At 42.2% G+C, this 17,437-nt stretch overlaps 1 protein-coding gene across 8 annotated transcripts in view; it reads left to right on the top strand.

The window, feature by feature from the left end:
- The window catches only part of epha7 (eph receptor A7), a 164,190-nt gene that overhangs the window by 22,027 nt on the left and 124,726 nt on the right, over positions 1-17,437 (top strand). For all 8 annotated transcript variants that reach the window (XR_009654045.1, XR_009654044.1, XM_060913959.1 and 5 more), the window contains exon 4: positions 8,752-8,907. Coding sequence is in view for 6 of the 8 variants with exons in the window: in XM_060913959.1 (XP_060769942.1) it covers positions 8,752-8,907 (156 nt within the window). In the remaining 2 variants the exon portion in view is untranslated. The remainder of the gene's footprint in view (positions 1-8,751; positions 8,908-17,437) is intronic.

The following is a 17,437-nucleotide window of genomic DNA, read 5'->3' as shown; positions in this document are numbered from 1 at the left end:
GCAGTAGTCAGGCGGTGCGCGTTCATGCGTATTGGAGGGCGGGCTGAAGGAGGTGGGTGGGATTTCTCAGCAAGATACTTTCAAAATCTAGTATGTCGATGCTGGTTTCTCCTAAATGGACGGTCTTTAAGGAAAACTTTGGTTTACGATTCAACACGCAAATTTCCACTTTGTTGATTTTTCTAGTTTGTAAGACTGTATGGCAAATGTTTAGTCGTACAATTTCTGATAAGGGAGACAACGGAATGCAACAATTTTCTGCGTTTTTTTTTTTCTTTAGCTTAAGCTAGTAATTTTGGGGATTGGTTACTTTCGTTCCGTGCCGGATTTTTCGACATTAGGGCTGTGAATTCATGAACCTTGGGCTTGTGAGCCAGATGGACTGATTTTGAGTATTTCAGAAACCGCCGCCCTCCTGGGATTTTCTCACACAACTGTCTCGAGAGTTTACACGGACAGAATGGTGCGAAAAACAAAAAAAACCACTGAGCGAATGAGCGAGCGACAGTTCTGCAGGTGGAAACAAACGCCTTGTTGATGAGAGAGGTCAGAGGAAAATGGACAGATTGGTTTGAGCTTTTTTTGCCAGGAAGGATATCGGAACTCCTAGCAACTCTTTACAACCGTGGTGAGCAGAAAAGCATCTCAGCATGCAACAGCAGAAGACCACATTGGGTTCCAGTCCTGCCAGCCAAGAACAGGGATCTTAGAATCAAGAACAAGTTCCTATTAAAGTGGCCGGTGAGTGAGCGAGTGTATATCCTTGACGGAGACGACGCATGTTGAATTCATGAGGACTGAACTGACATGAATTTTGTCCCTCTTTGTCTCCAGTAAGTTCTGTACAGTGTAACTGATTTCATGTCGAGACATCGTTTATTTTCCATTCCTAAACGCGTGTGCACGTCACCCATCAGCTGCTCTGGGAAGACGGAGATATTACAGATGTTGCACATTTCCTCAGGTTTCGTTTCAGTATAGTCCACTGACTGTTGGAGATATTAATTACATGTAGCTTAAGACTTGTAAAGTTGGACAAATTCCCACGGGTCATTTTAATCCGTGCCATAATTTGACCCAACAAACATCTGGCAGACGTAGCCGGCCACCCAGATGCATCCGCAAGTGTAGATTTCCATCGCAGTTGATTTCGAGTTCCTAATCGAATCTCCTTTCTCTGGAGCCGGCACTTGAATAATAAGGAACGGGTTAGAAGATGAATATTTTGGCAGCCGGGGCCAACACGTCGAGCCAACACAAATCCGAGCGCTAGGAACGAGTGGGAACTGATCTTCAAGTGGTGTGGTACAGAAGATAAAGTGGTGTTTTTTGGAAAAGCGGCGCTTCTGTTGTCTGGTGGCTTTAACACGAATACAGACAGCTGATAACCAGTGCAATTTAAACAGCAGAGGCTCAGGACTTTCCTTTCACACTCATAAAACCCTCTTTAGGATTTCTTTCTTTGGTTAGCGCCGCCGATTTCTGGAAGTTTCTGCACCAAATCCCAAGCCGACTTCTTTCTTTCTCTTTCTTTCACTCCTCTTTTGTTCTTTTTCTCTTTCACTCTTTCTCTTTCATTTTCTTTTTCTTTCTTTTTTTCATTCACTCCTTTCTTTCACTCTAATTTCTTTCTTTCTTTCTTTCTTTCTTTCTTTCTTTCTTTCTTTCTTTCTTTCTTTCTTTTTTCCTTTCTTTCTTTCTTTCTTTCTTTCTTTCTTCCTTCCCTCTCTTCTTTCTTTCTTTCTTTCTTTCTTTCTTTCTTTCTTTCACTTCTTTCTTTCTTTCTTTCTTTCTTTCTTTCTTTCTTTCACTCCTTTCTTTCTTGCTCTTTTTCTTTCACTCCTCTTTCTTTCACTCTAATCTCTTTCTTTCTTTCTTTCTTTCTTTCTCCTCTTTTGTTCTTTTTCTCTTTCACTCTTTCTCTTTCATTTTCTTTTTCTTTCTTTCTCTTTTTCTTTCACTCCTTTTTTCACTCTAATTTCTTTCTTTCTTTCTTTCTTTCTTTCTTTCTTTCTTTCTTTCTTTCACTTTCTCTTTTTCACTCTTTTTCTCTTTCACCTTTCTTTCTTTCTTTCTTTCTTTCTTTCTTTCTTTCTTTCTTTCTTTCTTTCCTCTTTTTTCTTTCCTTGTATCTTTCTCTCTTTTTCTTTCACTCTTTCTTTTTCTTTCACTCTTTCTTTCTTTTTCTTTCACTCTACTCCCTTTCATGCTTCTTTCTTTCTTTCTTTCTTTCTTTCTTTCTTTCTTTCTTTCTTTCTTTCACTCCTTTCTTTCTTGCTCTTTTTCTTTCACTCCTCTTTCTTTCACTCTAATCTCTTTCTTTCTTTCTTTCTTTCTTTCTTTCTTTCTTTCTCACTCCTCTTTTGTTCTTTTTCTCTTTCACTCTCTTTCATTTTCTTTTTCTTTCTCTTTTTCTTTCACTCCTCTTTCACTCTAATCCCTTTCATGTTTCTCTCTTTTTTCCTTCCTCCCTCTCTTCTTTCTTTCTTTTTCACTCTTTTTCTCTTTTTCTCTTTCTTTCTTTCTTTCTTTCTTTCTTTCTTTCTTTCTTTCTTTCTTTCTTTCTTTCTTTCTTCTCACTCACTCACTGTATCTCAGGTTTTCCACATTCACACTGCATCGTCTCCGTGTCCTTCTCCCTCTGAGTGTAAGAGAATGCTAATCTTCTCTTTGTTTCTCGGCGGAAAGCTACTTATCCGTCGCTCGGCCTCGGTAGCAGCCATGAATGGGCGGTTTGTGTGCATGTAGCCCGTTCTCTCATCACTAACGCAAAGGGTTCTGGCCGAATTAGCCCGAACATGATCCGTCTTTTAACCACTTAATCCGCCATTTTGGCAATCCTCCGCTTCTTCTTCTTCTTCTTCTTCTTCTTCTTCTTCTTTTTTTCCACTCTTTGTATCATTTTGTACTTTACACCCAACACTCCTTCATTCTCAGGTTGGGTGGAGGTGTCTGGAACGGGCATTCAAAACCAGAAACTGGATCCCTGTCCCAGTGTGTTGCTTTTTTTTTTTCTTACCTCATAATATGGTACCTCACCAGATTAAGATGCCTGGAGGAATGAACCCTGTTGCTTAGTTGTGGTGGAAGGTGCTGAACGTTTTCTTCATTTCATCAGGTGTTGCCTCGTCTCAGAGTTTGATATCATGGGCAATCGATATTTAAACATAATGTCAATTATTGAACAAATATAGCGCATGGTCTAGGAGGAAGAGGAGAGGTTAAAAAAAATGTAGGTCAAACCGTGTGCAAAGCAGAGGTTACGATGGAGTCAAGCAGTTGTTTTCCTGTCGTTGTGGCTGAAACGAGCACCACAGCAGGAATGACGATGTTTCCAGACACGAACACGAAATCATCTCGTTTATTTTTTTGAAACACACCTCAGCTGTAGCTCTCCTTTCACTCTTTCTATCACTCGTGTTCTCCATGCTGCCTGGCCTTCTTTTCACCAAAGTGAATTTCCAATGGAAATGTGCCAAGACCCTTGGCGGAATGTCAAATCGGTGACCTTGACTTGACACGAATGCCCTGTAGGGAAATAGCCATCAGAGGTCTGTCTGCTTCCTGTGGCTGTGCAAGCGACTGTATTTGATTTTTGTCTTTTTTTCCCCCCCCTCACAACGTGCTGGATCAATCATACAAATGAGCTCCTGATGGGCCAACTTTGATGTGCAGACTCGCTGGAGATCAGGACAAGCTCGATAGCTCCTTAGTGAGGAATTAAACACTTCCAGTTGGGCTAATGGTAAATTACAGCCATGGTACCAAGTGGACAAGGATAAACATCTCTTGAATTATAGTATGTGTGTGTTTCTTTCCTTAATGACCTGGAGGCCACGTGAGCAAAATAGTCTGAAGATCGTCTCACAGCACTGAAGGTGCAAAGCTGTCAAACCAGGCTATTAGAAATAATTATCAACAGGAAGTGGTATGTCGATCTATCACGGAATGCCAACTTTGGCTGAAAGGCTCCTCCATCCTACGTCCATCTTTCGATGTTCAGGAATGCCAAGAAACTCAACCTGGATCTTCACCCCTTTTCAGATCTCCAGTTGTTCTCAGCACTGTGTCCAAAGGAGATAGCGCTCGTTTTGTCTCTGTGACCGTACGGAATGTCATTGAGACATTTTTCATTGGTTTGCGCCAATTGGTGTGTCGTGGCCGAATTGTGAGGTTTTCCTCTTCAGTCAGGGCCATAAATAGCAAAACCCTGACTGAGACACTGTGTTTGTTGCCGTGACTCAAACCAAAGGCTTGACCACTAAAAGGAATATTACAGTCCTGGCTTTGGAGGGGTTTGCCAAGGCTGCAGTAATCTCTTCTCTTCTCGTCTCATTCGGTTTAACCCTCGAGGCTAAGGAAAATGCTTGTTCGCTGGTCTTTAGGATGAAAATTCCAGAAACATAGTCTTATATCCACCTCCTTTCAGTACAAGCTGATGGAATTGGTTTGCTCATTAGTACAGTGTCTTGCAAAAGTATTCATCCCCCTTGGTGTTTGTCCTGTTTTGTCGCTTTACAAGCTGGAATTAAAATGGATTTTTGGAGGGTTAGCACCATTTGATTTACATAACATGCCTACCACTTTAAAGGTGAAAATTGTTGTTTTATTGTAACATATGCAATAATTAAGATGAAAAAACCCCCCAGAAATCTGGAGTGTGCATATGTATTCACCCCTTTCATATGAAACCCCTAAGTAAGAGCTGGTCCAACCAATTCACTTCATAAGTCACATAATTAGTTGATTAAGATCCACCTGTGTGCAATCAAAGTGTCACATGATCGGTCACATGATGTCTGTATAAATCAACCTGTTCTGGAAGGACCCTTACTCTGCAACACTACTAAGCAAGCAACAGGAAAACCAAGGCGCCTCCAAACAGGTCAGAGACAAAGTTGTGGAGAAATATAGATCAGGGTCGGGTTATAAAAAATATCCCAAACTTTGAATATCCCAGGGAGCGCCATTAAATCCATTCTAGCAAAATGGAAAGAATATGGCACCACTACAAACCTGACAAAAGAAGGCCGCCCACCAAAACTCACAGACCGGGCAAGGAGGGCATTAATCAGAGATGCAACAAAGACACCAAAGATAACACTGAAGGAGCTGCAAAGATCCACAGTGGAGATGGGAGTATCTGTCCATAGGACCAGTTTAAGCCATACACTCCACAGAGCGGGGCTTTATGGAAAAGTGGCCAGAAAAATAAGTAATTGCATTGGAAAACACGTTTGGAGTTTGCCCAATAGCATGTGGCAGACTCCCCAAACACATGGAAAAAGATTCTCTGGTCAGGTGAGACTAAACTTGATGTTTTTGGCCATCATGGGAAACACCATGTATGGCACAAACCCAACATCCTGAGAACACCATTCCTACAGTGAAGCATGGTGGTGGCAGCATCATGCTGTGGGGATGTTTTTCATCTGCAGGGGCAGGAAAGCTGGTCAGGACTGAAAGAAAGATGGATGGCACTAAATACAGGGCAATTCTGGAGGAAAACCTGCTTGAGTCATCCAGAGGGTTGAGATTGGGGCGAAGGTTCACGTTCCAATGACCCTAAACATACTGTTAAAGCTACACTGGAGTGGTTTAAAGGGAAACATTTAAATGTCTTGGAATGGCCTAGTCAAAGCCCAGACCTCAATCCAATTGAGAATCTGTGGCATAACTTGAAGATTGCTGTACACCAACGCAACCCATCTAACTTGAAGGAGTTGGAGCAGTTTTGCCTCGAGGAATGGGCAAAAATCCCAGAGACTTGCAGCTGTAATTGTAGCAAAAGGTGGGTCTACAAAGTATTGACTTTTTTTTGGGGGGGGAGTGAATACCTATGCACACTCCAGATTTCTGTTTTTTCATCTTAATTATTGTTTGAGTCACAATAAAACAACTATTTTCACCTTTAAAGTTGTAGGCATGTTGTGTAAATCAAATGGTGCTAACCCCCCAAAAATCCATTTTAATTCCAGCTTGTAATGTGACAAAACAGGACAAACACCAAGGGGGATGAATACTTTTTCAAGACACTGTAAGTCACATGATTCTCAGGAATGTATGGTTTTCCTGTACGCTAGGAACTCAATAACTTCTCCAAATCCCCCAGAAATGTCGCTTCTCTGTAAGTCCTGTAACATCACGTCTGTATTTTATTGGTCTGCAAACTCAGCGAGCACTTCCTGGAGTAATATAAGCTGCTTGCTCATATTTATGCCCATTCCAAGGTAGCTAAAGGTGTCTTAGCTTGCCATGGTGCATCATTCTGAAGTACATGTTGTTATGTGTCATGTTCTGAAGTGGAGAACTACTCATAATTCTGTTAGTCCCCTTCGAAAACTTGTTTTTCTCTCTCCAGATAAATACATCTTTCAGAAGATGATGTGCGAAACGATCATCTCGTGAAGTTATGATGCTGGAATAACAATGGAATGTTTATCTATCTGCCAAACGGTGTTAGCCCAAGGCGACCATGTTGGCAAGACCCATAAATGTGTTTGTTCATGCCACTTTGGCGCTCGCGTTGATTTTTCGAAGCGAAATTCGCAACCAGATCGCTTGTGCAAACATCAGGGATGCTCAGGCTTGTCAGCCGGCTCAATAAACACACCTCGGTTGCTCAAACATAAAAATAAACCACCCCTGCTGCCGTGTGGTCGTAAGAAACTCGGGTGTCAGCGGGTTAAGAGGCGTCCTGTTTCGGTGATTTGCGACAGCGCTAATCTTAGCACGTTCGCGAGGGAGCTGCTGGGAGACCGCAGTCGAGGCTTAAGCCCTCGGCTCATGTAGGCTCTATTCTTCATAGCCTTCATGCACAGGCTTAGACACCCAAAGACTAACCTACGAACTGGCTCGCCAGTCAGAGGAACGGTCTTCGTTTTCATTTCCATCCACCTTATCAAAATTGTACAACAGACGCTTCGTCATGAATGGAATTTGAGATAAACTCGTGAATGTGAACCCCTACGTTGTTTTTTTTTAAATATAATTATTACTATTGAATTATCATTACAATAAACCTGTTATTACATTACAAGAGCCGAAAAGCTCAAAGCTGTAATGATCGGTGTATATGTCCTGCTTCCAGATCCCCCTGCCTAAGCTGGAGATCCTGCTTTCAATTACGAGGCTTCGCAGGTTCGAAATACCAGAGATAAAATCGCATCTGTCTTTCTCCTCTCCTCTCCTCTCCTCTCCTCTCCTCTCCTCTCCTCTCGCGGCCCGGAGAGCGGTCTTTATTCAGCTCGCTCCTCGCCAGGCTGGGGCTGTGAGCTAAATAGGCAGTGACAGCGCTTTCATGTAGCTGAAATGAGTATACTTTGCTCCTCAGAACCCCCCATTTCCAGTGCTGAGGTGTTAAAAAGGGTAAACCGGCAAGGCCTCTCCTTCCATTTCATGAGGTTCTTTCTTTCTCTCTCTCTCTCTCTCTCTCTGAAAAAACGAACAGGAAGATCTTACAGTCAGGACAGCCTCGTACATATTACTGGATTGCAGTAACAATTATTAATGGCTCACAAATATCCATTTGGATAATGAAGGCATGCTTTTAGGTTTTATAGGGGTCAGAGTCTGGCTTTTGACCCAAACAGCTGGTGTGTGTGCGCGGGTATTAGGTCTGTAGAGCAGAAATCCAGGCCAAGAATAGCACATTTCTTCTAAAAAGCATTAAAAGGAACGAACAAGTGACTAATCGTTAACCCGAAAGATCCATCACTCGGCGTGTTCTCCTGTCTACTGTGGCGTTCTCGATAGTTACCAAGCATGTTGTCATTTCGAACAATATTACACCATTCTGCAAATTACAGTATTTAAAAGACTTGTGTATACGTTTTTGCCGAGCAAATGGTACGCTGAAGAGTCCAAGTTTCCCCGAACGCTTCCGTTATTTTATTTGAGCCTGGGAAACAAGTTTCTCTCTGTTCTTTCTGCTCCTTTCCTCTCGCACCTTGTCCACATGAGGTGCGAATACAAGAGGTCCAGTGATCAAATCATGTTTAGTTATCCAGCGTCAACGCTAAATTGGATTTGGAAAAGTGATTCCCCGGATTCACAGCCGCTATAATTCTCGGGGTCTCGTATTATGATGGCACTTCATTAGAAACATTGTCCGTATGGACCGATGAAGTAAATTGGTGGTGTAAATGACTCGCTGTCATTGAGACGTGTGCGTTTTTTTTTTTTTTTAAACATGACGCCTCAGGCTATCCAGCCCTAATTTGAGCTTCATCTGTGATCTGGGGCTGCCTGCGGGATGTCCTTTTCTTCCCTCGCACTAAAGGTGAAATGCTGAAATAATCCTGTTAAGTTTCCTATTTTCTACACTAACCTTGCCTTTTTGTTTTTTTCTCCATTTAGAGGACATCTGATTTTCCTTCTCTTTGTCTGTCTCGCTCTCGCTCTCTATCTATCTTTATCTCTCTCCTTGTTTAATGACGGAGAGCTATTTAAAAATAAACTTACCGAGGATCGATATGATCAGTTCGAAGTAAAGTCTGCTCTGCTTCCTGCTCTTCTTTGTGCGTGTGGAAAGAGAGAGAGAGAGAGAGAGAGAGAGAGAGAGAAGGAGGTTGTTTTTTTTCCACAAGTGCATGTTCATAATGCTATAGGGCCAGGTTGATTCAAACACCAGCTGTTCTAAGATCTGAACACAAGCTCGGATCTGTTCTACCCTGCCCTCTTTTTCATATGAACTCAACTGTGAAAGAGGTTGTAACTTCCTTTCTCTCTCTCTTTCTCCCTCCATCTCAGCCTGCAACCGTGGCTTCTTCAAGTCTTCATCGCAGGACCTACAGTGTTCGCGCTGTCCTACTCACAGCTATAATGACCGAGAAGGTTCCTGGAAGTGTGAATGTGAGGACGGCTACTTCCGAGCACCCTCAGATCCTCCCTCCATCGCCTGCACAAGTGAGTCCAATCATACACGCACTCGCCGGCCACTTTAATAGGAACGTGCTCTTGAGTCTAAGATTCCTGTTCTTGGCTACAGAACCCAATGTGCTCTTCTGCTGTTGCATGCTGAGATGCTTTTCTGCTCACCACGGTTGTAAAGAGTGATTATATGAGTCCTTCCTGGCAGCACGGACTGCCCAATCTGTCCGTTTTCCTCTGACCTCTCTCATCAACAAGGCGTTTGTTTCCACCCACAGCACGGTCGCTCTCTGACTCGCTCACCGTTTTTTGTTTTTCGCACCATCCACGGAGTGTAAACTCTCGAGACCGTTGTGTGTGAAAACCCCAGGAGCTCAGCCGTTTCTGAAACACTCAAACCAGTCCATCCGCCACAGTGAAAGAAAGTCACACTTTGAGATCACAGTTTTTTCCCATTCTGATGTTTGAACATCGTGAACTTTAACCGAAGCTCTTGATTTGTATCCGCGTGATTCGACGCGTTGTGCCGCTGTCAAAGGATCGGTTGATTTGAGAACCGCATAAAACAGCGGGTGGACGCCATTAGGGTGTTCCTAATAAAGTGGCCGGTGAGCACGTTTTATTTTTATTTGCGCATCTAGTTCCGTGCGCACCACGTTTACGACTAAACGCCTCGCCGTCGTAGTGAAAAGACTGACTCATACGCAGTTCTTGTTGCTCACCTTTTCAAAATGGCGGCTCCCGTGTTGTTTTTGCACTCAGTGCTCAACGAGTGCAATTAGTTTTTAATTTAAGGTATACAGAGTGTTTTCTCAGGAATTTCCCAACATATCTGAGGAAAACGTTGATGTTCCTGATGGATTTGTTGTGTTTTCAAAGCTGCCAGACATTCCAATGACTCATATCCATGATTTGAGGACTACATGCTAGCTCGCTAGCGAAATAGTTTTCCTCAGTTATTTGCCGGTTTATGTTCAGTGTTGTTATTTCACAGTTTCTTCTAAAAAAAAAAACCCAAAAAACATTCTTACAACTCTAATCATGCGACTTGAAGGCATTAAAGCATGAATAACATACTAATACAACACATTAGCTTGTTGTTTTTAGCACTTATGCTATGTCGTGCTGTGCTTATGCTTTAGTCAAATTACCTCACAGCAGTCACGTGAAATCCTGCATGATGATTTAAATTCAAGAAAAAAATGCTTAAATATATTACATTTTCCTGAGAACTCTTTTGTAACATGTTATTTGGAGCAACTGTTGCTTTCCTGAGCGAGCTAGCACAGGATTAGCTGCTGAAAAATGTTGCCTGGTCTGAGATGCTGCTCAAAGATCAGACTATTGTTGTTTTTTACTTCTTTTTTTTTGGAGTTTTTTTTTTCATTATTTAAACAGGCTTTATATATATATATATATATATATATATATATATATATATATATATATATATATACAGTGGTGCCTGAAAGTTTGTGAACCCTTTAACATTTTCTATATTTCTGCATAAATATGACCTAAAACATAATCAGATTTTCACACAAGTCCTAAAAGTAGATGAAGAGAACCCAGTTAAAAAAATGAGACAAAAATATTATACTTGGTCATTTATTTATTGAGGAAAATGATCCAAAATTACATATCTGTGAGTGGCAAAAGTATGTGAACCTTTGCTTTCAGTATCTGGTGTGACCCTCTTGTGCAGCAATAACTGCAACTAAACGTTTGCGGTAACTGTTGATCAGTCCTGCACACCGGCCTGGAGGAATTTTAGCCCATTCCTCCATACAGAACAGCTTCAACTCTGGGATGTTGGTGGGTTTCCTCACATGAACTGCTCGCTTCAGGTCCTTCCGCAACATTTTGATTGGATTAAGGTCAGGACTTTGACTTGGCCATTCCAAAACATTAACTTTATTCTTCTTTAACCATTCTTTGGTAGAACGACTTGTGTGCTTAAGGTCGTTGTCTTGCTGCATGACCCACCTTCTCTTGAGATTCAGTTAATGGACAGATGTCCTGACATTTTCCTTTAGAATTTGCTGGTATAATTCAGAATTCATTGTTCCATCAATGATGGCAAGCCGTCCTGGCCCAGATGCAGCAAAACAGGCCCAAACCATGATACTACCACCACCATGTTTCACAGATGGGATAAGGTTCTTATGCTGGAATGCAGTGTTTTCCTTTTTCCAAACATAACGCTTCTCATTTAAACCAGAAAGTTCAATTTTGGTCTCATCCTTCCACAAAATATTTTTCCAATAGCCTTCTGGCTTGTCCATGTGATCTTTAGCAAACTGCAGACAAGCAGCAATGTTCTTTTTGGAGAGCAGTGGCTTTCTCCTTGAAACCCTGCCATGCACACCATTGTTGTTCAGTGTTTTCCTGATGGTGGACTCATGAACATTAACATTAGCCAATGTGAGAGAGGCCTTCAGTTGCTTAGAAGTTAACCTGGGGTCCTTTGTGACCTCGCCGACTATTACATGCCTTGCTCTTGGAGTGATCTTTGTTGGTCGACCACTCCTGGGGAGGGTAATATTGGTCTTGAATTTCCTCCATTTGTACACAATCTGTCTGACTGTGGATTGGTGGAGTCCAAACTCTTTAGAGATGGTTTTGTAACCTTTTCCAGCCTGATGAGCATCATCAACACTTTTTCTGAGGTCCTCAGAAATCTCCTTTGTTTGTGCCATGATACACTTCCACAAACATGTGTTGTGAAGATCAGACTTTGATAGATCCCTGTTCTTTAAATAAAACAGGGTGCCCACTCACACCTGATTGTCATCCCATTGATTGAAAACACCTGACTCTAATTTCACCTTCAAATTAACTGCTAATCCTAGAGGTTCACATACTTTTGCCACTCACAGACATGTAATATTGGATCATTTTCCTCAATAAATAAATGACCAAGTATAATATTTTTGTCTCATTTGTTAAATGGGTTCTCTTTATCTACTTTTAGGACTTGTGTGAAAATCTGATATTGTTTTAGGTCATATTTATGCAGAAATATAGAAAATTCTAAAGGGTTCACAAACTTTCAAGCACCACTGTATATTAGGGTGACCATTTCCATAACACCAAAAAGGAGGACACTATTTGGATGGGGGGTCTGGGGGCCCTCCCCCAGAAAATTTTGTATTTCTTAGATGCAATTTCCTGCATTCTAATCAATTTTAGGGTGAATAATGGCAAATCCCATCTGATTCATAGCCCTCAAATTTTTATGTAAACCACAGTGGCAAGATTGAGAATGGATTATTTTTATGCAAGTCACTCAAGTTTGGTGAAATCAACATCGCAATTTTGTAGGGTTAAAGATTATGATTGTGGGGAAAAAAGAGTAAGGTCAAAGCATTCATAGTATTTATTATAATTCATGTATTAGCTCTTAATTGGCTAGAACACACAGTATTTATATTTATTAAAAACATTGTGGAGTAACAAACCACTGAAATTAAACTTAAGGTGCTGAGTACCAAAAAGCACAACATTTGTAGATTCTCAAAGAACAAATAGGCAACATAACCAGCAACATTATAAAACGTTTTAAAGCATTCATAGTATTTATTATAATTCATGTATTAGCTCTTAATTGGCTAGAACACCATATTTGTATTTATTAAAAACATTGTGGAGTAACAAACCACTGAAATTAAACTTAAGGTAGATCTAGAAGATGTGCATTTGCACTGTCATCCATATCCTAACAAGTTAAGTTGTGAGCAGCTGGTCTACCGGACAGACTCGTGTTTCCAAGTCCCAGCCAGGGCCAGGGGGGCAGGGCACTAGGCACGCGCCAGGAAGATCATCAAAGGATAGAGCGCAACGTGTTCTAGAACGCAACGCCTCGTGGTGCGGAGTTCGCATTGCATGCCAAAAAACATCGAGCCATAGACTCTTTATTGTAGATTACTAGTGTGCAGCACAGATCTGCAGTTTCCCTACAAAACGTTATTCTAGAACTCTGCTCTTCCAGTCTGGCAAGTCGATATTATATAATTCCGCTCATAGTCTCTAAAAGGAGGACAAATGTGCGTCCGGCTTGATGCTGCGCCGGACGCCGGACAAGACATTGAAAAGACGGACGGTCCGGCCTAAAGCCGGACATCTGGCCACCCTAATATATATATCGAGCCCCGGCTACAATTATCGACACCTTAACGATCTTTTGGCCGTTGCAAAAGTAGAAAAGACTTTCAATACGTAAATTGTGCATGAATAATTATTCAAACTTCCACTGGGGGGAAAAGAAAAGGAGTTGATTCCCGATTACTTAGCATGTCAGATCACGTAACACTGTTCCACAGTTATCGCCACGTTGTCTGCAGTTATCGACACCATCCCACAATTATCACCACTTTGTTCACAGTTATCGACACCGTTCCACAATTATCGACATCCAGATGATTAATAAAAAAAAAAAGATCGGCATGCGGTATTAAGTTAAAAAAACTTAGTTCATCTCATTATCTCTAGCCATTTTATCCTGTTCTACAGGGTCGCAGGCAAGCTGGAGCCTATCCCAGCTGACTACGGGCGAAAGGCGGGGTACACCCTGGACAAGTCGCCAGGTCATCACAGGGCTGACACATAGACACAGACAACCATTCACACTCACATTCACACCTACGGTCAATTTAGAGTCACCAGTTAACCTAACCTGCATGTCTTTGGACTGTGGGGGAAACCGGAGCACCCGGAGGAAACCCACGCGGACACGGGGAGAACATGCAAACTCCACACAGAAAGGCCCTCGCCGGCCCCGGGGCTCGAACCCGGACCTTCTTGCTTTGAGGCGACAGCGCTAACCACTATACCACCGTGCCGCCCACAAGTAATTTTATTTTATTTATTTATTTTTAAATTGAGATTTTAAATTTAAATCTCAAAATATAAAAATGCCTACTGATGTTGTAATACATGGTAGATATTTACAACAAACTGCAAAAAAAAAAAACTGGATGGAATAGAAAAATCTGAATATTTCAAGCATGTAATTTTTTATATGCTAGGAATTTAATTCTGGTCTAATTCTATTTATTGCAATAGGATTCCGAATACTCTATAAACATTCCATTCTGTTATGAATCAGAAAAAAATATATATATATATTATAAATAACAGCACTTTTTTTTTAAGTACTTCATCTACTTCAACAATGTTACACAAAGATCGATCCATAACACTTGTAAATGTCCGTTAATTCCACAGGGTGTCGATAATGGTGGACACCGGTGAAAGTGATCACCATTATCGACACCTCACGTGACTTCTGAAATGCGCGTTTCGATCCAAAATGGCGGCCGTCAAACGAAAGAGTAAGAAGCAAAGTAGGTTTCGACGAGGAGATCATGAAATATCGGTGAATTTGAGAAGTAAAAACATGTCCATGATCTTTCCACCATGCTTGCCTGCGATGATCACTGATAACGTCCGGGTTTTCATCAATTTGCTGATCGTGCTGAAAAAATTCCGTCTCCGGGAACGAGCTGTGTCATTGGACGACAAGATCAAAGGGCGAGACGGGTCTTCCGGTTGATTAATTAACCAATAATGACTGTTGTAACTGAAACTCACCTTTTGTAAAATTGTTTTTGTTGGTAAATCTGAAAAGGAAAGGCGTCGATAATTATGGACTGTCGATAATTGTAGCCGGCGCTCGCTCTCTCTCTCTCTCTCTCTCTCTCTGAATAATTTAGTTAAGCAGTGACACGAAGTAATGAAGTAAATATGTTTTTAATACATGACTTTATTTCGAAAAGTGGTGATGACTGACTAATGTGTGGGGACGTTTCTCCTTCCTTTGTTTACCACAAACACAAGGGGAAGTTCGCCGTTTTCCGGCTGTAGTGTCCAGGCTTGTTGGTTATTTTTAGGTCTTAATGTAATCTCTGTGTGAAAACATAAGCGGGAACTGACTTTTTTTTTTTTTTGTCATTCTTAATTTTTCATCGATGATAAATACGAGCTAAGGGTTTGATGTCTGTGATTTGGAACCCTTGTTTTGTCCAATCTCTCTCTCTCTCTCTCTCTCTCTCTCTCTCTCTCTCTCTCTTTTTCTGGTAGCTAATGAACAGAGGGCCAATTTGCTGTTTCCTGTCAAATTAGATTGCAATTACTGTCAGCACTGGAAGCCACAGGTCCCGGACGCTCCTTTCCCACCTCCCTCCCCTCTCCCTCTCCCTCTCTTTTCCTCTCCCCACTTTCATTTGTTCCAGCGAGTGCCGCAATTACGCTCCAGCCATTGATGACTTGTTTACACAGGCGAGGCGAGTAGAGGGAGAGATGGAGGCAGTGAGGAAGGGTGGGAGCGAGGGTGCTGCTGGTTTGTTAATCCACTACAAGCAGGTTTATTCATGACGAGCCCTCTCCTCCTCCTCCTCCTCCTCCTCCTTTCCTTCCCTTTATGCTCTGAAAACAAATGCGAAAATGACGAATTCGAAAGTTGGAGTGAACGAAAAGGAAAGAAAAACGACGGGAAGGTGAGCCGGCCTGCTTAATCTGACAAGATGACTCCCAGCGCCGGGCTCGATTTCCGCGTCAAGCTTCGTCGGCAATATGGATCTAATCAGGTTTAGCCCCCGAAAGCAAGCGAGAGTTTTGGAGCTGTGCCTCATTGACTGGATGACTTGTTAGAGATGGACTACATTCGAAGGCAGCCTCTGGTCTTCTTTTATTGCCTCGAAGAGTCAAGGGGTCAGCGAGTCGAGTACCTGCTTCACAACAGAGCATAGCGCATTAAAATGTCCCCTTCTTTCTGATGAGTTTTTGTTCTTTCTCTCTCTTTTATTTCTTTTTTTCCCCACTCAAAAAAGCGCCGTGAACCATTTTCAGCCCACGCGGCTGCTTCATTTGTGACTGAAACAAAAGACAGGAACACGCTGTTTGCAATTTGCTCTAATGGTTACCGGCTACACGCAATCAGGAAGCAGCAGGACAGGACAGTTGGGAAGCCCTTTCTCTTTCTCCATATCCATCTCTCACACATCTTTGACCCGTTCATGACTAGATTGCGGTTTCTGTCTGCATTCAAAAGCGGGAAATCCGAGGAAGTGCAAAATCATTCTTCCCGTCCCGCCTTTTCGCAGGCCGTCGGACGGAGCGAAGGCACTCCTGCTACTTTATTGCATGAAATTTGTAATATCCACCAAGCAATGTCACGAGGAGAGAGGATTTCAAAACGCAATCCCTCGGCTTTAAGCGCAGCTGCGCAGGCCGGCCGGCTTCCAAAAGCAACTCGCACGGCATCGTTTCGCAAAAGTTCGGCGACATTATTACAGTGTGCTGTTCAAAAAGTCTTATCTTAATTATCTGTGGCTTAAGTTAACGTGGGCCACGGATGAAGATTTCCTTTTGGGGATTTGAAGCCGTGGGAGACTGCAGCGGTAATTGGAGGCCAATTTACATTCGCTGAGCAAACACGCGGACAGACAGCTTTTAAAATGAACGAGCATAAACCCGAAAGAACCCTAGGCGCTAAACAAATAAAGACACATGCGATTCTTTAAAACGGGGATTAAGAAGCGGCGTAATAAAATTCCGATTCGAGGGCTGCACAAAGGGAGAGGCATGTCATGGTGTCATCGTCCAGATGGGAGAATAATAAATTAACGGCGGCTAAACCTATTCAGAAAATATCTCCTGCGGTTGTGTATTTTGGCGTGGCACCACACGACGCACATTCCATTTAGTCTCAGCCGATGCCGTGACCTTATGAAATATATCGCCGAGGCCTCGGAGTGGGCTCTGCTCCCTGTGAAGGTTTTATTATTTTTCAGCCAGCATAGGAAGAAGGGAGTTGTTGTTGACGACGGATTTCCGAGATACCATCAATCATGCATCAGCTGTGTGCAGGGAAGAGCAGAAAGAGAAGCTGTCGGGTTTCTGCCCATGTCCTGGCTATCGATACAGTCCACATGCAGTAAAAGGCAATCGAAGGCCGATGGATTAAATTGATAAAGTGTGTGTTTCCATTCCATCATCTTGTCTCAGGTTCAAATATCCATCGAGCCAGGTGATACAAAAACATGTTATCATTTCTATAGTAACAACATAATCAGGGTTTTGTAATTGTTGACGTGGTGAAGCTGTAACTTTTTTATCCCCCGCTGGCCAAAAGGCCTGAAGGGGGATTATGTCATGGTGACGTCGGTCCCGGGAAGGGCGCTCACTTTCTGAAATCAACTCCTCTCACAATTTTTGGACGAATTTCCCGAAGCTTGGCAGGATTCTTTGTTATATCTCGGTAATATGCATATTGCAATTTCGTTCAATTAGGTTACATTTTACCAGAGTTCCAGCCTTCGATTAACAAAATTACAGTATTCTTTGACAATTTCCTGAAGGTGCGCTCGCCTTCTGACATCAACTCCTCTCACAAGTTTTGGACGAATTTCCCGAAGCTTGGCAAAACGTCTTGTGATATGACGGTAATGGGCAATTCCATGTAAATGTCAACCTCACCATGCAAAAATAAAGCAACATGTAATACATCAAAACCACTCCCAGAGATATCACCTAGGCCTGTATTTTACAGATGTGAATAAGTTGA

Source organism: Neoarius graeffei, chromosome 2 (genome assembly GCF_027579695.1).
Source record: "Neoarius graeffei isolate fNeoGra1 chromosome 2, fNeoGra1.pri, whole genome shotgun sequence".
NCBI lineage: Eukaryota > Metazoa > Chordata > Actinopteri > Siluriformes > Ariidae > Neoarius > Neoarius graeffei.
The sequence above is the reverse complement of the archived record's forward strand: the minus strand, read 5'-3'. Positions and strand labels throughout refer to the sequence as shown.